We start from the raw sequence: 20,531 nt of genomic DNA on the forward strand, positions 1-20,531 counted from the left end.
GTATAACTTACAATAGCCAACTCATATTCATTTATGACAACTGAGAAAAGAACCCCATAATTTTAATAATAAAAGAGTTGGAAGGGACCTCGGAGGTCTTCTAGTCCAACTCCCTGCCCAGGCAGGAAACCCTACACCAGTTCAGACAAATGGTAATCCAACATCTTCTTAAAAATTTCCAGTGTTGGAGCATTCACAACTTCTGCAGGCAAGTTGTTCTGACTGTCAGGAAATTTCTCCTTACTTCTAAGTTGCTTTTTTCCTTGATCAGTTTCCACCCATTGCTTCTTGTTCTACCCTCAGGTGCTTTGGAGAATAGTTTGACCCCCTCTTCTTTGTGGCAACCCCTGAGATATTAGAACACTGCTATCATGTCTCCCCTAGTCCTCCTTTTCATTAAACGAGACATACCCACTTCCTGCAACTGTTCTTCATATTTTGTTTGTATGAAGCTCATGAGGGATAGAGAAACCACCTGCAGTAAGAAAAAAATTAAGAGTTTACTGGGAATATAAAAAGAGTCTGACTTCCTTTTCTTAAAAAACAAAACCAAAGACTAGGAACAGATTTAAGATTATTTGATCCACATATAGCATAGTCCATCTTCTGTCTTGTGAGCTTTTTAAGCACTTAATTGAAATTGTGCCTATGGACGAATTCTTTTAAGACCACAGTTGACAAATGCAGTTGCTAAGAATGGTAACACTTGTGATGGAAATAATTCTTAACCCCAGCCCTGATCTAATGCTGTCTTATAAAGGCTCATAATTCTCTGGTGATTCCTTGCCCAGAAGAAAATGATTATCATAGGCATCCAGTCTAAAAAATTTACGTGCGATCTTTCAAATCAGCAAAGAAGAACATACATCTTGGCAGGATAGACCCATAGATCAAAGTTATTTTATCTAGCCAAGAAATCTTTTGAAATGGCCTCTTTCCAAGACATCTTTAACTTCTTTCTTTGCACAAAAAAGTGAAATCAACTTCAGCTCTCTCATAAAAGTTTGGTATTTTAACACCATTAAACAAATTTCTTGCAATATAAATACAAACCCTCAGTTGTTTACCTATCTTTAGATCCTGAAATGTCCCCAGTAATTTTGTTATACATATACACTTTGTTTTTCTTCCTTTATCCTTATATTCTTTTTTTAATGGTTATATGGTTTAATGGTTTAATTAACCATAATTTTATGGTTAATTGTTATGTAGGGCTTTACATATTTATTGTTATTTGTTGTTAGTTGCGAAGTCGTGTCCGACCCATCGTGACCCCATGGACAACTTTCCTCCAGGCTTTCCTGTCCTAGTTATTGTTCTTAGGATTGTTTTTAGTCTGACCATGGATGGTATAAATCTTGTTTTAGATATATTGTAAGTCACCAAGAATTATTGTGATTGTGGTAGGCTAGAAGTTTGTTGATTGAACAAATTGGTGTGTGGGTGTGTATCTATATATCTATATCTATATCTATATCTATCTAAGTGGTGAAATTCAATTTTTTTTACTACTGGTTCTGTGGGCGTGGCTTGGTGGGCATGGCAGGGGAAGGCTACTGTAAAATCTCCATTCCCATCCCACTCCAGGGGAAGGATACTGCAAAATCTCCATTCCCTTCCCACTCTGGAGCCAGCCAGAGGTGGTATTTGCCAGTTCTCTGGACTACTCAAAATTTCCACTACCAGTTCTCCAGAATCTGTCAGAACCTGCTGAATAGCACCCCTGATACACATATATATATATGTATACATACATACACAGCAGTCTTAGCACTAATATCTCAGCTCTGTGTTACTATTATTTAATCCTGGGTTAGAGAAAAAAAGGAGGAGCACAGATTTTGCCCACAGTAGTTACATCCCATATTTAGTGAGTGCGCACACACACCCTCGCCATAGGGATCCAGTTGGTTTATCTTATTTGAGAAGATTGGATAAAAAAGAGGAAGCAACGTAATGGCCTTTCAAAGAAAGATGAGGAAGAGCAGAAGAGGAAGAAGAAGTGAGAAGAAATCAAAAGTGGAAAGAGGAATGTGAAAACTGATCTCATGGCAGGCCGGACTATTTGTTCAACAACTGTACATTCCATCAGCCTCATTAACTGCATTAAACTGACCAGATGTAATAGGAGGTACAAGCGAAAAGCTGCTGTTTATTTATTTATTTATTTAATCATATTTTTATACCACCCTATCTCCCAGGGGACTTAACAGGGAACTGTTAAGGAAAGACAATTCTGCTCAGCTGGCCATGCCTCCCTATAAGGCAACCTTTCCAGAAAACTGAAGCCCAGCATTTTAAAAGAATATATACAGTAATTGGCGATACCAAGGACGATCCAGGATGATCCTCATTTTAAAAAAAAAAAAAGGAAGGGCCTTAGCCCAGGGGTCCCCAACCTTTCGGATCTCAGGAAATACTAAATTTATAATTTTAAATCCCATGGGTCACTAATATGATCTGCCTAATGACCGGCTGAGTGGGCGTGGCAAGGTGATCATGTGACTGGGTGGGCATGGCCAACTCAATGTCACTCACGTCGAGGGGCACCTTGCCAGCCTCTACTCATCGGAATTTCTGCCCCCCTCTGACCCACATAAAAAGATCCCGGAGAGGGAGACTCTCTGCAGCAATACAAATGTTCATTGCACATATCCGTCCCAGGGGCCGTAGTTTGAGGATCCCTAATTTAGGGCATTATAAAAAAATACAAATAATTTTTCTGGGGACCACCAAAATTTTCTCGGGGACCACCAGGGGTCCACAGACCACCAGTTGGTGACCGCTGCTTTAGCACCAACTTCCAATCTCTTCCCAATCTTCCAAAGGAACAGCATTTGGAAGCAGGTAGCTTTCATGATTGCCAAAGAGTCGTTCCAGTGTAAGAGGTGGCGGGGACGGGACATGTAAGGAGAAAAGGAAACAGTTTGGTTTGGTTTCCCTCCTTCTGCCCATGTGAGTAGCTGCCAGCCTGTCCAGCCATCCCAAATTTGCTCTTCAAGCCATCAGCCATAACGCAGAGTCGCTCGTACTGACAGTCTTCTCTCATCTGCCCTGCTTAGCATGGTATCTGAATCCGCCCAATACGCTGAAACATAAGCTGATCCCACTCACACCAGGGGTCTCCAACCTTGGCAACTTTAAGCCTGGTGGACTTCAACTCCCAGAATCCCCCAGCCAGCAAAGCTGGCTGGGGAATTCTGGGAGTTGAAGTCCACCAGGCTTCAAATTGCCAAGGTTGGAGACCACTGCATTAAACCACTATTTAATCCGGGTTGGGAAGAAAAGGGCTTTTAGATCTTTTATTTAGCCTGGTTAACCACGTGATGCAAACAAACGCCCAACGAGTTCCAAAGTCAGACTTCAGTCGACACGCATTCGGAACAGGTCTCTTGACAAGAGCCGCCGGACGGAGCTCGTCTTCTCCACACTTAAAATCTCGCCTTCCCGAGAGCAAAGGGAGGGTCGTCAAAGCGCTCAGTTCCAGCTCGCGGGGCTTTCTCAGCACGGCCCCGGAGGAGAGTCGCCTTCGCTCAGTGCAAATTACCGCCCCGGAGTTCCTAAACTTGGCGTTCGCTCTCTTTCGGGCTGCTTTGCTCCTTCGACGGCCGACGGGCGCTTTAGTCTCTAGCTGCCCACCAGCTGCCTCCGCCTCCGCCTCCGCCCGGGACGTTTCGGCAAGACCGGCGAGGTAGGGAAAAGAGAACAGGCGGGGAGCAAGAGGCCCCGATCTGAAGGCTCGCCGCCGCGGTTTTGCTGAGCTGAACTGGAAGGAGAAGGAGGAGGAGGAGGGTAGTAGGTGAGGCTGGTCGTGCCGGCTCCCCTCCCTCCTTTTCTCCCTCCCTCTTTCTCTTCCCCACCCCGAGCAGATCCATCCTTCCAGAGGCGGCACGGTCTGCCTGCCTGCCTCCCTCCCTGGGGAGGGCAGCTCGGGAGAGGCGATCGGGCAAAGGTGTAGTAGCCGCTCGCCTCTTCGCCAGAAGCGGGGCGCTGCCTGCCTGCCTGCCTGCCTCTCCTCGGCCTCTCTCACCTGCTCCTGCGGCGGCAGCGGGGCAGAGGCCCCTGCCCGGACTCGCCCGGGCTCCCGGCCAACGGTGCGAGGCTCGCCTCTCCTTCCCACACAAGTGCCCGCGCTCTGCCCGGGATCGCCTTCGCCCGCCCCAGCCTGCCTGTCGCCCAGCACAGGGGCTGATCATGCTGGGCACCCGCCGCGACCGGCTGCTCATCCTGCTGCTTCTCGGGGCGCTGCTCAGCGCCGATTTCTACTTCCACCTCTGGCCCCAAATGCGGCGCCGCCTCGGTCCGGCCGAGACGGTTGAGCCACGCTGCTCTTGCCCCGCCGAAGCCGCCGCCGCCGGTGCCGGTCCAAAGCTCCGGACTCGGCCGCACGCCAGCGCCTCCGCCAACCGGAGCATCCAGGCCAATCACTCCAAGCTGAGGAGGCTCTTCGCGCACCCGCTCTACAGCGCCCCCGAGAGGCCGGCGGAAAAGCTGCTCAACGGGCAGGAGACGCTGCGCTACTACCGGCGGAAAATAGCCCGCTGGAACAGGTGCGTGGTCCCGGACGGAGGAAGCGCGGCTCGGGCACCTTTCGCGGAGAGCGTCGGAAAAACTCGCTTGTAGCTGCTATGTCGGGGGGGGGGGGAGCGCAAGTGCGTGCGTAGACCCGCGGCTAGTTGGTTTCTTGGGCTCGCGCGGAGAGAGGGAAAGTTGTTCCCCACGCGCGCCTCTGTGCAAGGAGCGGGGCGGGGGGGCGCGGAAAGAGCTTTAATTGCAAAAGTTCCAAAGTCGTCTCCCTGAATCTGATCTTGGTTGTCAGCCGGTTGGGAACTCAGTGTCAGTATCTCCGAAAAAAATCTCTTGGCTAGCAACAGCAAGAGCACTTAGACTTATATACCGCTTCACTGGTGCTTTACAACCTTCTCTGAGCGGTTTACAGAGTCAGCATATTGCCCCCACACACACACACACACACGAATCTGGGTCCTCGTTTTACCAATCTAGGAAGGATGGAAGGCCTGCCTTTGTGGAACGGGCTAGAGGGAGTGGGGGGGATGGTCTCTTTCTGCCTTCCCCCGTGGGCAAATATGTGCTGGGTCAGATTGGGCAGTTTCCTCACTTCTGGTTGCACTCGGTTTCTTATCTCTTTCCTTTCGACACTCCTCACTACCCTCCTATCCGTGGACTTGTGCCCGGTCTCAGGCTGCAGTGCCCAGAGTGGCTTCAGCCAAATAGGCAGATCCTGCTTCTGTGGCAATCAGATTTATGCTGAGCAATCTGCTAGAATATCCCCGAGCAGGACAGATTGATTTCTGCCCCATTGGCCAGCCTACCACTATCAGCCAAAGTTAGAAAGCATCACTTGCCTCCATCCATCCATCCATCCTTCCTTCCATCCATCCATCCTTCCATCCACCTACCCATCCATCCATCCATCCACACAAACACAGGCATATACTCCTAAATCCTTGTTGTCAGAGCCCATTCTAGGAATCGGTGCCTTTCCCTACTGTTCTCCATCCATTTCTGAACCATCAGAAAATAGCGCCCTTGCAAATGTAGTGCTAGTCCCTGCCCTGTGCCTTTAGCCTTGGTTCCACCTCACTGCAGTCGTCCAACTTCCCTCTAAGGTGACTAAGCCTAACAGATTTTCCACACCTTAAGGCTGAGATGATGGTGTAAGAAGGAGACTAATCCTACTGTGATACCACTTTTGCTAAGAATGGTTTAAGGCTGTCACATTTGGGGACGCCTGCAGAAAAGCGGAGCTGGCTGCAGTGTGTGTGCTGTGGGTAAGGGCCTGCTGAGATTGGACATTGCTCTTCTGTAGGATGGGACTGACTGAGCTGCAGGGCTGGAAAATTCTGTGCGACTTTCTTGAGAGTGATATCACAGCAGCTGTTTGCAGCTGAGTTCCAGAGACCATGGGGCTGAGCTATTGGGGTGGGGGGCTAGTTAAAATGACTAACAGGGGAATTGCACCCTCTGGAACAGGGGTCTCCAACCTTGGCAACTTTAAGCCTGGTGGACTTCAACTCCCAGAATTCCCCAGCCAGCTTTGCTTTGCTGGCTGGGGAATTCTGGGAGTTGAAGTCCACCAGGCTTAAAGTTGCCAAGATTGAAGACCCTTGCTCTGGAACCATCACTTGAGAGAATCCACATTGAGATGCATGTGAAGTGCAAAAGTTGTCTTTGGTGCTGCTGGTTTGGAATGAGTCTTTTTCTAATGTAAATTAACCCCACAGTTAAGATGCTGGTAGCCCTTGACTTATGGCCACAATTGGGACCAGAATTTCCATTGCTAAGCAAGGTGGTTGCTAAGTGAGTCACACCCAATTTTATGACCTTTTTGATCACCGTTGTTAAGTCAATCAATGCAATTATGAAGTGAACCATGTGGTTGTTAAGCAAATCCAGCTTCTTCCATTGACTTTGCTTGTCAGAAGCCAGCAGGGAAGGTTGCAAATGGTAATCATATGACTCCAGGCCTCTGCAACAGTCATAAATGCATGCTGGTTGCCAAGTGCCCGAATTTTCATCATGGGACCAGGAGGAAGCTGTAAAGAGTCGTAAGCATAGGTCGTCACTTTTTCCAGTACTGCTATAGTCTTTGAATGGTCGCTAAATAAATGACTGTTTTAAGACAAGGACTGTCTACTATATATCTGGAATAGAGAAAGGATAGCCAGGTTCAGGCATTTGCCTTTAAAAAAAAAAGCAATATCCTGAGGACATTAAAATTGGGGGGACAGAAATCGTGCAATTTCAGATCTCTACTCTGTTTTAGGGTTATAGCCAGAGGTGGGCTGCTGCCAGTTTGCACCGTTTCGGGCGAATCAGTAGTTAAGATTATGCACAGTTTGCCAAACTGGCAAATGCCACCACTGACTGGCTCCGCCCAGCCCATCCCGCCCTATCTTACCACGCCCACCTTGGCCGGTGGCAAAAGTCACATCCGCGCCCATTCTCTGGCTCCTTCGCTCGCTTGCTTGGCCAGACCACGTGGCCCAGATGACATCCGCGCCTCTCCTGTTCTGCTCACCTGGGTGCCTGCGAAGGCCAAAAGGCTGCCTCAGAGTGCACACGGCAAGGCTCAGCCACCTTTCAAGCCTGGCTCTCGCCATCCTTCTGTCCTCATGCCCCCCACTCTCCCATCGCCTTGGGTCAGGGAACGTGCCAGTCCCTGGCTCTGGCCTTTCCTGGAGCCTCCTCCTGCATGGTGCTCGCTCTCCTTTCGCCTCGGGTCGGGGGACGCGCCAGTCCCTGGCTCTGGCCTTCCTATAGCCCTCTATATAGCCCTTCCCTATGTTAATTCTGAGCTGGTCTACATCAGCCTTCCCCTATTAAATACCTTTTAAAATATTATAGGACTAGAGTCTCCCAGATCCTCGGCCTCCACTCCTACAGTCTCTCATCATCCTTCTGTAGCTAAACATTTACTATGCTAATGGCAAATTTTGGGAACTATGATCCCAATATTTCTGGATATTATTACCAAGTTTGGAAAGGATGATTACTGTGAGGTATTAAAGCAAATGTTCCCTTTTCTGATAACTTAATTAACACCAGAAGGACCTGTATTGGTTGCACTCTCCATGAGGAGTGCAGATACGAATATAAATCTATTGATACAAAGTGTGATTCTATTCTCACTCGCCTATAAATAAGAGCAGTCGCTGTGTTAGCCATAAGCAATTAAAAAACAGAAAAATAATTACTAGGTTAATGGAAGTCATACTAAATTGTTGCAAGTAACTGCATGCCCTGAATGGCATGGGGTCAGGCTAAATGCAGGAGCACCTTTCTTTGAAGGTATCTGCCTTCCCCATAAGGTCAGATAAAATTGGTGTACCCCAAGTTCCTTCCCTTAAATGCTGCCATCTGTTGGCGCCCAGGAAGTATGCCTACTCCATAGTTGCCCCTACTTTGTGCAGAACACTCTTGCCCCAGAGATCCAGCAGGCCTCCATCCTCCTCACCTTCCAGAAGGCTTTGAAGAGCTGGCTCTCCCCCTCCCCACAAGCTTTGGGGGAGAATGAGGTTGAAGACCAGCAAGACGGAATGCTGGTAGGTGAAAGAGACTTACCCCCAGGGTGTCAGCAGTTTTATTGTGGTTGTTGGTGGGTGTGTTTTGTATCATTGTTTTTGAACTGGCCAGGACTATGATATCTCAAATGGGTGATCAGGTATATCTTATGAATGAATCAGTGGTGGGTTTCAAATTTTTTTACTACCGGTTCTGTGGGTGTGGCTTGGTGGGTGTGGCAGGGGAAGGTTATTGCAAAATCCCCATTTCTTCCCGATCAGCTGGGACTTGGGAGGCAGAGAATAGATGGGGGCAGGGCCAGGCAGAATTTTTACTACCAGTTCTCCGGACTACTCAAACTTTCCGCTACCGGTTTTCCAGAACTGGTCAGAACCTGCTGAAACTCACCTCTGGAATGAATGAGTGAGTGAGTGAATCTGCTCCAGGTGAGTTGGAAGAAAAACATTGATGATCCTAGAACTGTATCTCTCCAGCTAGATAGCTGAGCAGAGTAATGCAAAGCCTTCAGACTTGAAAAATCACTTTTAATGAATACCAGAAAAGTATCAGTTGTGACAAGGATGTTCACAATGCTAGTTAGGATAAATGTCTAAATACTTCCATTTTGGGAAATATACATTGCATTTGATTCTCATATAGAAATAGTCCTGGACTTACAATCACAATCGAGCCCAAAATCAGTGTTACTGAGTGCGAGAGTTATGAAGTGATTTTTGCCCCATTTTATGATCTTCCTTGCCACGGTTGTTAAGTGAATCACTGCATTGTCAAGTTAGTAACCTGGTTGTGAAATGAATCTGGCTCCCCTGTAAGATTTTACTTGATAGAAGGTCACAAGAAGTTGTAACCATCATAAATATACACCAGTTGACAAGCATCTGATTTTTTGATCATGTGACCATGGGGATGTTGCAAAGGTTGTAAGTTTGAAAAGCAGCCATAAGTCACTTTTTTCAGTGCTGTTGTAATTTTGAATGGTCGCTAAATGAATGGTTGTAAGTCGAGAACTATTTTCTTCTTCTACCTTCTTCCATTATAACAGTGTCTTATGAGCACTACCGATACCTTTTTAAAAAAAGCAAAATCAGCCATTACTATCATCCTATTTTAGAAAAACTCACACTTGCCCATTAGTGGTGCCAGTTTAAATCCGGTGTCATCCTTATTGAAGCATTTGGTCGTGATGAAAATTTAGGGAAGCTAAGCCTTTTTAGAGATGAACAGTACAGACAGTTCCAAGATTCAGAACGTGAAATCCGTCTTTTTTGAACCGAGTATCTTTGGTAACCTGACCTTTCAGAAATTGACAAGCTCTGTATTTCCTTACTTCTTCTAAGAGATGATGACAGAGCCAAAATGTGACCATTAAACCAAGGTATACTTAAAGCAGAGGGGAAAATCCTGAAATGTGCTGAGGTTCATACCACAGTGAAATTAAGTCAGGCTAAGCACAGCTAAGGAGATTTTTCTAAAGATTTGAATTCATCTTAACAGTCGAATCCACAAAAGGCTTTTGCACAACTCAAACAACCCTCCCTATCTGTAGCATGTCAATCATTTGTGACCTTAAAAAACAGAGAGGAGAGGCACCTTATGTAAGATATCTTCCCTGTCCAGCCACAGCAAATTTTTCCTCTTCTCCAGAGCCTCCATGAAAACCTAGGGAGACTATAATATAAAAAAGAGCGATGACAATGTAAACGTTGGTGTTTCACACTGCACAAAGTCCTATTATGGTTTGTTAGCTTTTGATATAGCAGCCTGTATGAATCCAGTCAATTGGATCCAGCATATACAACTAACCTGTGGTTTAATATGGTGTAAGAACGCAGTTGTTGTGAATTATGATCTGTAGTACAGGTAGTCCTCAATTTACAATCACAATTGAGTCCAAAATTTCCATTGCTAAGCAAGACAGTTGTTAAGTGAGTTTTGGTCCATTTTACGACCTTTCTCGCCACAAGTTGTTAAGTGAATCATTGCAGGTGTAAAGTTAGTAATACAGCTATAAAAGGGAATCTGGCTTCCCAATTGGCTTTGGTTGTCAGAAAATTGCAAAAGCTGATCACATGGTTGCAATGAGGCATTGCGACCATCATAATTACATGCCAGTTACCAAAAACATCTGAATTTCGATCATGTGACCATGGGCATGCTGCAAGTCATAACTGTGAAAAATGGTCATAAGTCACTTTTTTTTCAGGGCCGTTGTAACTTTGAACCATCACTAAATGAATGTGTTGTGTCTTGCCCGCCCTCAGAGCAGCCGGGGCCTTCTTACCTGCTCCCGAACACTGAGGAATGTATGCCTCCCGGCCCAAGTCCTGGCTCCATGCCCACACAAACTGCAGAAGAAGGAGCATCTCCCTCCCCCAGCCCTGACTCCATGCCCAGGCAAACGGAGCAGCTAGACCCCTCCCCCTCCTCCACAGCAGGTGAGCCTGAGGAGGGTTTACTCCCAACAACAGCTGATTGGAGTGACCCTCGCATCAGAAGATTGGAGAGGCGGAGGCAACAGAAGGAAGGGAGGGGCAGGCCTTAATGAGTGCTGAGTCATGGAGCCACACCCCATGGCCTATATAAAGGATCTACTTTCTGGCAGTCTCTGAGTCAGGCAAAAGTCGAACTTGTCTTGCTGAAGTCACTTACTGGTCTCCTGCCTGCTCTGAGGACTTTGCTAGGACTTTGGGCAGAGCTGCAGAGGCAAGCCTGATTCGGATTTCCCTGACCCAGCCATCAGCGGAGGAGTGGGACACGACAGAATGGTTGTAAGTCAAGGACTACCTCTACATGCAGCAGCTTGGTTCATTTATGTAAATCAGATTAGTCTATCTTCTTTATATATATATATATATATATATACCCATGAAAAGCAAGACACACACTTTGTTTTTTACGGGTATTTTTTATGTCTTTAAACTATGCTTGTGCTACCTAATTCTTTGGTTCACAGAGTGGTTGACAACATGTAATTTTGGAAAAAGAGAATTATAGATGAATATAAAATACAAAGGCTGAAATTATATAAAATGAATAAATATGGTTTAGAAACTGCAATGTAGGAAAAAAAATAGTTGTTTGATCTGTGCTCTGGGGCTGTTGATACATCTGGCCTGCAAAATTCAGAGTTAGTCATTCAACGGCAGCAAAGTTGCAAAAAACTGACATTGGCTGTGGTCATCAGAGTTTGTGTAACACCTGAAAGAGCACAAGAATATTTTCACCAAGGCCATTGCCCTTCCTCACAGAGTAGAGTGCTATAATCAAAGGGCACAACAGAAAATTTTCTGATGCCACAAAGGATTTCTTGATTACCTAAAAATAGGGTAGTGCTGTACTTGTGACATTTGGGTGCTGAGCCATTTAGGTTATAACACGAAGCATCAGTAGCTTTTATTGGGCTCTGAATCAAAAAGAAAGTCAATTTAATGTGACTTAGTATACTACATCCTCTTCCGGTTTCACAGAAGCGCCGAACTGCAGTGTGTTGTCCCTAATACAGCAAGATAATGTGTGAAAATGGAATGTATTGGAGAACAACCATTAACTGGAGGGGTCAAACAGGGAATGAGTCTGGAGTCATTATATAAACACAAGTGGACAAGGTCTGCACCCACCCCCACTCCTTGAATACCATTGAGCCTTATCTAGTCCAGGGGTCCGCAACTTGCGGCTCTGGAGCCACAAGCGGCTCTTTGGGCCCTCTGCTGCGGCTCCCTGTCCCATCACTGGTTCGCCTCGCCCTCTTATTTCAGGAAACAAAAGCTGCCTTACACCAGGGGTAAAATCTAAAAATTTTCCGTACCAGTTCTGTGGGCATGGCTTAATTGGTGGGCATGGCTTGGTGGTCAGGTGACGAGGTGGGTGTGGCCAATAACAATAAATAATAAAAATAATAAACAAAGTACACAAAACAATAAGAGGTACCAAAAACCAACTTTCACACTTTACACACACACAACGCAACACAACTGACTCACATACAATGTAAAAGCAGCTGCACCTCACTCAAAATGGCCCCTGCAACAAGAAGGAACCTCACACAGCCACAAAAAGCTCAAAAACCAACTTTCACATTTTACACACACACACAACACAACACAACTGACTCACACACACACACACAAAATGCTACATACAACTTTGTGAGATTTTGTGTGTTTCTGTAGTTAGAGTGAAACACTAGAGAAACACACCAAATCTCAGAAAGCTGCACAAATTTTTTATTTTATTTATATTTTAGATAAAAGCAGCTAAATTTAAAACTTCCTTAACTTTAAATTGCTGTCTAAAAAAATAAAACTCCTTAAAAAAAACCCAATTAACTATTTTTTTAAAGCTCCCCCCCTCCAGTTACTTACCCAATTAGAGGCAGGCAGATTGAGTTGCTCACCAATGAGATGGATTGCAGGCAGGCAGATTCAGTTGCTAGCTGATGCAATTGATTGCAGCAGCCAAAGCAAGGCTTTGCGAGCCCAAAAGAAGCAGCAAGTAGGCAAGTGGGGACTGGGCAATTGGGTGGGTATGGGAGGCGGGCAGGGATTTTTGCTACTAGTTTTCCGAACTATCCGCCCCTATCGCTACTGGATCAACCGATGCGGTCCGAACCGGGAGCATTTTACCTCTAGCGCAAATGTGGCGTGAAGACAGGTATAGGGCAGCTTCGCTCCTGCACTCTCCTCCTGCACTCCTCTCATAACTTCCTGGCCACGCACACGCAGAAAGACCTTCTTTAAGCAAGCCACTGCCCGCCCCGCGCACACCTTTCCTGAGCTTTGGCGCTTGCTTGAGGAGGATCTCCCAACGCGTGTGCACGCTCCTGGATCAGCCATAGCTGTCCCGGGCATCCTGAGAGGAGGAGGGGGAAGAGGATCGTTGGAGAGTGCAGGAGCGAAGCTGCCTTGTACCTGCCTTCGCGCCACATTTACACATAAGGCAACCTTCACTTCCTGCCACTTCAGGCTGGAGTCCCTGTGCATGTGAACACTCCCGGCTCAACCACAGCCGTCCAGGGAGTTATGAGAGGAGGGGGGGATGAGGAGGACTGTCACCCGAAGGGAGGGGACACACACACACACACACACACACAGAAACACACAGAGTGATTTACAGAAAGGGGAAGAGAGGGAGAGGGAGAGATACAGAGGAAGAGAGACACAGAGGGGAGGAGACGGGGAGATAGGGAGAGGAGGGGAAAGACATAGAGAATAGTTTTGTGGCTGGGTAGGTGTGGCTAGGTGGTCATGTCACTGGGTGGGTGTGAGTGATATCGAGTTGGCCACGCCCACCCAGGTTTTGTGGTTCCCGGTGTGTTTTTTTTCTGTAGGAAACGGGTCCAAAGGCTCTTTGAGTGTTTAAGGTTGCCGATCCCTGGTCTAGTCTTTCCTAGGTCACAGCTGGCAGCCCGCAAAGATTCCTGTAAAATAGGCGTAGTGCAATAAAGTGGCAAATTTGAACTCTACACATCTGTGTTTGTGCCTGATAGAATGGGTGTCACTTCTAGTTAGAGCTGACCAGAATCTGAAAACGGTTTCTTGTTAGTATTCAAATTCTGGTCAATGCTGATCAGAAAGGGGAACCATTTGTTTTGCATGCTCTGTTTAAACATAGATGAGCAGCTGATGGAGGAATATGAGTTGTATGGAATGAGGATAAGTAGGTTATGTGAGCATCCATATTCATCAGCTGGAATGGCTTAATGGAGTACCATGTGAATGTATTTCCTAAAAGAACCAGGATTAGAGTTGGCTCATTTTGCGGTTTGCTCTCTGTTGAGGGCCTTATCCCTGATATTAGTCTTATCTCACTAGCATATTACAGGGAGTAAAGCAATGGAGAGAAAAAGCTTTTCCATGTTGCTGCCTATCAACTATTTCTTGGACCAAAGTCCTATGGATTGCTCAAGCAGATATATCCAGGTCAGCGTATTTCCGAGGCCAGCCTTGGCCTGCTAAAATCCACCCTGCACAGAAGTTTAAATAAGAGCAAAGAGATTGCTGTTTAAGCAACAGCATCTTTTCCAAATGCGGCAGTCAAGCTTGTTTAGCAGCTTACCCGTTGCCTTTAAAGTGAACAGGGTTACTTTTGTCCTGCAGGAAAAGTAATGCTGGAAATCTTGTGCAGGAGCCAAAAATCTTTATTGTAAACTGTCACTATGTCTGTCTGTCACTGGGTCTCTAATCAACCAGCTTATAAGATAGCATTTAGCATTTAGACTTATATACCACTTTGCAATGCTTTGCAGCCCACTCTAAGCGGTTCACAGAGTCAGCATATTACCCCCAACAATCTGGGTCCTCGTTTTACTGACCTCAGAAGACTGAGTCAACTTTGAGCCGGTGAGAATCGAACTATCAAACTGCAGACAGCTGGTAGTCAGCAGAATTAGCCTGCAGTACAGCACTCTAACCACTGCGCCACCATGGCTCTTAGTTTTGATGCCCGAGAGAACAACAACCTCCTTTTACACACACACACACACACACACACACACACACACACACACACACACACACACCCCTCAAAAATAGTATAAGGTAAGAAGAAGAATTGGTGTGAGATTCGGAGAGCTGATCAGGGAGCATTGCTGACCTTGCTTCAATTCAAGGAAACGAGTCTTCTCCTGCTGAAGCAATTGAAATGTGACAGTGGAGATAAAGAAACTTGTCGCTTAGCACCAACGGCACATGACAACAGAGATGAAAGACAAGCAGTTTCATCTGGCTTTTTTCTCTTTCTTTCTTTTTTTGGTTATATATTTAAACATTTATTCTCAATGACATGTTTTAGCAAAATGCACATAAAATTACCTCAACCGTATCAGTTCAATACATCCCCCTCTAATGTTAACAGAGCTTTTTGTCAGGATGTGCTTTCGTATCTTCCTTGCAGCCTTCCTCGCAAACAATGCAACTGTCAGGGTTGCAGGGTCCCAGGTTTTCCCCACCCAAAGGAAAGTTCAAGTCCCTGCCAAACACTCACAAGTCCATCACATGATCCAATCAAAGCACCGCCCCAACTGGAGATGCCTCCCAGGTCCAGCCTCCTAGGTGCAGGGCAAGATGGCCTTGGCTTTCTGAGAAAGGAATGTTATTATGACTATATATCACCCATGCTCCATAAAGTATCCCTTCCCAACTTCTCACAGCAGTAAATGTGGCAGGCCTGAAGGTCTAACACCAAAGATGGCTTCCAGGCCTGACAAGAATGTGTTCTATTACATGTTTGTCTTCATTGGAGAAACAATTAAAAAATAAAAAAGGATTTAAAAAAAAAATTAGTCTCTTTTAGCTGGAGTGAGGTAGGGTCACCCTTCTTTTTTCTGAGGGACACATTCCCTTTTATCTGAGGGACACATTCCATCTAAGCAATTAGATGGAACTGAGGCAAGCAATGAGTAGGAATAGAGTTAACACTCTATTTAACACACATTAACTTTTTCCCCCTTTTTCTGATATCTCCTTCCCTCCCCCCTTCCTCTAAAGTAGCCATCCATAGAGACAGAATCTTTATTAATTATTTATTCCGTTTGTATACTTCCTGCTCCTGCCAAAGCCAACACGCAACAGTTAACAAAAATGACAATAACAGTAAAATTCAACCCAAGTAACCAACCTCCAAAGAGGGCCCTTTTCCCGAATATCCCAGCTCAAGGTGCTGCATGTGGGCAATGTGGAGAGCGTCGATACTCATTGGGGAGGCAGCTTCGAACAATATGAGCCAAGCTGGAAAACATGAGACTCCAGTTGGCTCTGCCGGTTCAGTTCTTGACCATTTTTCTGCCTGTCCATTTTCCCCCCTAGCTTTAATGCGACTTCAACCCTGCTTCGGACAGCTTTTTGCTTTTAATTTTGCCTATGGCTTGACTGAGCAGTCATCCGGTCAATGTGCAGAATGCACTCCTCCTCTGGCATTGATTACCCTGTCTCTGGTTTCACAAATAGGATGAAAAGAATGACTGAAATCCTTAGTTATTTGGCTTGCTGTGTGTGCTTTTTCCTTTGTCCCTATGCGCGGATGATCCATTGACCTAGTAAGTGGCTGAGCAAGCAACTTAAGAGATTCAAAGCCTCTTTACTGCCACCTACTGGTAGAACAGTCGAACTGCAAAGCTGTGGACCTGTCCTAGAAGGTGCAAAGCACTGAAACTGACTAGCCCACCTCTGGCTTCGGACTTGTATGGGAAAGTACTAATACTTTGGCATCCTGTGCGAGGGAATTCCTTTCCCAATAGCCATTGCTCCTAGGGAAGCCCTAACTCAGGGGTGTCAAACTCAAGGTCTGGAGCCCGGATCCAACCAATGGGGTGCTTAAATCTGGCCGCCCTGGAAACAGCGAAGGACCTGCCCACGATACCTCTGCCAGCGAAAATAGAGCTCAGGAGGGCCATGAGTGGCACTCCCCAGCTCCATTTTTGCTGGCAGAGGGTTGCAGGAGGCCATTGCAGCTGAAACAGAGCATAGAAGGGTCATGCCAAGCTTCGTTTTCACTGACAGAGGGTTGCAGGAGGCCGTCACAGCTGAAAACAGAGCTTGGGAGCCCATTTTCACTGGCAGAGCACTTGGGCCTCCACAGGCGCCCCCAATACGAGTGACATTGAGCTGGCCACGCCCATCCCAGCCCCCCAAGGTCAAACACAACCCTGATGCGGCCCTCAGTGAAATCAAGTTTGACACCCCTGCCCTAACTCCTTGCAGTCTCTCGTTAGATTATGTACAAGTTGTCCTCTACTTACAACCATCAGTTTAGCGGCCATTTGAAGTTACCACAGCACTGAATAAAGTGATTTACGACAATTTTTCACACTTACAAGCAATGTACTATCCCTGTGGTCATGTGATCAACATTCAGACGTTGGACAACTGGCTTGTATTTATGACCATTGCAGTGTCCTGGGGTCATGTGATCATGTTTTGCGACTTTCTGACAAGCAACATCAGTGGGGAAGCCAGATTCATTTAACAACTGCGTTACTAATTTAACAAGTACAGTGATTCACTTAATGACTGTGGCAAGAAAGATCGTAAAATGAAGCAAAACTCACTTAACCACTGTCTTGCTTAGCAATAGAAATTTTGGGCTCAGTTGTGGTCTTAAGTCGAGGACTACTTGTATTTGAAATCATTTACAGAGGAAAGCTGTTTCTCAAACTCTACATGTTCCACAGCTCTAACTCACTGGCTGTATCTCAGGTGTGCCCATCTGGACAACCAGTGGGTGGCAGCCCAGAGATTTTAAAAAGAAATCTGATTCTTTGCTGCCAAGGTCCAACTGTCAACACATGTATATGATATCTAAGGATTTTTTTAAAATAGCCCAAACTACAATGGGAAAGGAAAGAGAGAGAAATGCTGTGCACAAGTAACAGACATGCAAGAAGGATTTCCACATCCCAGATGACAGTGGATGGGGCTGGAATTTTAACCAAGGGAGCCGCCATTTGTGGCCTTTGGGATATTGTGCATGGAAGCTGTGTGAGCGTACATCCTATGTACACCGTAGGGGTATCCTTTGAGCAGTAGTGGGATTCAAATAATTTAACAACAAGTTCTCTGCCTTAATGATTTCTTCCAACAACCAGTTCACCAAACTGCTCAGGAAGTTAACAACCGGTTCTTCCGATGTGGTGCGAACTAGCTGAATCCCACCACTGTCTTTGAGGGAGATGGGCAGTTTGAAGATCTGATAAATAAATATAGTGTGAAAGACTTTCCATGCTTTGTGGCCTTGTTGCTTTCTGAAATGTGGCCCTTCCCATCTGGGAATCCAGACTACATTCCACCACAGGTTGTGTCCTGGGACACTAGCATGCAACTTCACCCTATCTGCTGTCCCCTAGATTGATTATGTACCATCAAGTCATCTTCATCTCTTTTTTAAAAAAAAAACTCCACTAATCATTGTTGACTACATTGGGATAGTCTTCATCTGTTTCACGACTGTTGAGCCAGGCTGTTCAAAAACATTTCTGTGGTCATGTGAGCAGCATGATGTCATGGAGCACTGTTACTGTTCCACTTAAGTGATACCTATTTATCTACTCGCATTTGCATGCTTTTGAACGTCTAAGCTGGCAGAAGCTGAGGCAAGGACAGGAGCTCACCCCATCATGTTGATCTCAGGTTTTGAACCTTCATCTCTTAGCCACCACATAAGTAGATACTCTCAATGAGTCCCCTATATTGGTTGGAATTCTCAGCCACCAAAGATTGCTAGGTTGATCTATATCGGTACTGAGAGGGGACATTCACTATTCATTTGCTCAGGAACAATTGCTCCGATTTCCCGTAACTAGAGGCAAACCATAAATTCCATGTCTTTTTGATGAAAGCAAGGCCACCGATTCATAGTGACAATCGGAGCCAGCTTCATCATTAACTCCTTTGTAAAAAGCAATGAGGGATCAATGACAGCAGTTTGTAGGAGCAACCCTGAAAGGTTTCATGAAAGAAGAAAAAGGGAAGTACTTGCAGGAAGAAGCATAGCAAAAAAAGCAAAAAAGCAAAAGGCGAGCTCCGGGAGGAGAGGAAAGGAAATATAAGCTGTCCAAGTAAGTTGTGGTGGCTTTTTGTGGGTTGCAGTTGCAGAAAGGCAATTGGTTGATCGATTGTCTCCGTGTCAGAAAGTGACAGCTTGTTTTTTTTCAAGCTACTAGGGTGAAATGAAGCCCTATCAGGGTCAACCTTAATTTCACTTCAGACCAAAGAAATGTCTTACAAGAAAATAAAAGGAAGTCTCATCTGTCTTTAACCAATGGATAAACATCTGTCACATTAAAAACCAACCATAGCACCTTGGAAGTGAGCCTGGGACAGCCACCCAAAACAAAGCTATATATTTAAACTAATGGAAATGTCCTGAAGCCTCTACTCAGGTATCAGGAATTTGACCCAAGATTATTTCCAGAATCCTGATGGCTTCCCGGGCCATCAAAATGTTGCTAAAGAGTCTGTTGGTACGCAGAAACATCATGCGGTCAAAAGCCAAATATCATCTCCGTGCAGCTGTGGGATTTACTTCGAGAACATTTTATTGTGCCAAAACCCCAAAACCAGTTGGGAGTAGTGGTTAAGGCTTCATACTAGAAGTTGGAGACCATGAGGTCTACTCCAGCCTTAGGCACAAAGCCTCTGAGCCGGTCACTCTCCCTCAGCTCTAAGAAAGCAAGGAAGGGCAAACCTACCCAAAACCTTGCCAAGAAAATGGCAGGATCTAATCGAGGCAGTCGTCAGGAGTCAAAAACTGACTCAAAGGTGTGCACATACCAACTTAGGGTTGGTAAAAAGACATCTAAAACTGCTATATATCTCCCCTCCCTCCTTTTCCTAATAGAAAATGTGTTCTTAAGAGCTGTGTGACTGCAGGGTATACTTTCCAACATAAACAGCAGTGATGGGGGGGATGGACCACTAGAATTTCTGCTTGCCGCTTGACGGTTCCTTCACTTTCCTTAGAGGTTTTTGACTTATGATTCAGACCATCCATGCTTCAAAAATGATTTAGAAGGAGTCTTCCAAACAGCATGAAAACACAGCCCCTCCCTGCGATTTATTACAGCAGGTTGGTTATTTTCAGGCATCTGGGCAAGCTTTAAAATCCAATGTTGCTGCATCAGTTTAAGAGCTGACTCATTGAAGTTACTCTTAAAGGAGTAGCAACTCGCAGACCTGCAGCAGAAGTCAGGGGAAAAAGAGCTTCAGTATTTCCATTTGGTATGTGTTTATAAAAGGTAAAGGTAAAGGTTCTCCTCGCACTTACGTGCTAGTCGTTGCCGACTCTAGGGGGCGGTGCTCATCTCTGTTTCAAAGCCGAAGAGCCAGCGCTGTCCGAAGACATCTCCGTGGTCATGTGGCCGGCATGACTCAACGCCAAAGGTGCACGGAACGCTGTTTATATATAAATATATATTATATAATATATAATATATATAATACATATATATATGTTTATATATAAATATTATATATGTGTTTATAGCTAAGTACAAAACCTATTTTTCCCATTGGAAAGGGAGTTGGAGCTGAGAGAGTCTGATAAAACCACCCTCATTCAGGGAGCTTCCATGGTTGAAGATGGGATCTCTGGATCTGCTCATTTCTAGTTGAACACCTTCATCACTATATGTTAGAATTTGCAGCAATCCAGCCAGCACACAAGTAAAAAATTCAGCAGGATTCATGTATAAAAGAAATTCCTTTATATACAGTAATATAATGCATGAGGCATGTATACAATACCCATGCAGTAGAAGTCAGAATCTATATAATCACAGAAGCAATAATGCAAGGACAAACCAACCCTTTTATACATAAGAGGCAAGCTAAGCCATGCCCAGGCGCCAAACTGTTTGAGTCACCAAACAGTCCCCATTGGCTCACTTGTTGCCATGTCTATTCCAGTTCATGACCTCTTATTCACTGACGCTATATTGTGTTAAATTTAAATTTGCTGACGAAGTTAGTTCGTCACGGATGCGACTCCCTGCA

The 20,531-nt window shown here is 45.6% G+C and overlaps 1 protein-coding gene across 1 annotated transcript in view; it reads left to right on the plus strand.

The window, feature by feature from the left end:
• The first annotated feature begins 3,388 nt into the window (after nucleotides 1-3,388).
• FAM20A (FAM20A golgi associated secretory pathway pseudokinase) overlaps nucleotides 3,389-20,531 on the plus strand; it is an 80,863-nt gene continuing 63,720 nt past the window's right edge. The window contains exon 1 of the mRNA XM_058165664.1: nucleotides 3,389-4,550. Within this exon, the coding sequence (XP_058021647.1) occupies nucleotides 4,195-4,550 (356 nt within the window). The 5' untranslated portion in view covers nucleotides 3,389-4,194. The remainder of the gene's footprint in view (nucleotides 4,551-20,531) is intronic.

This window comes from Ahaetulla prasina, chromosome 2 (assembly GCF_028640845.1).
Source record: "Ahaetulla prasina isolate Xishuangbanna chromosome 2, ASM2864084v1, whole genome shotgun sequence".
NCBI classification, from domain to species: Eukaryota; Metazoa; Chordata; class Lepidosauria; order Squamata; family Colubridae; genus Ahaetulla; species Ahaetulla prasina.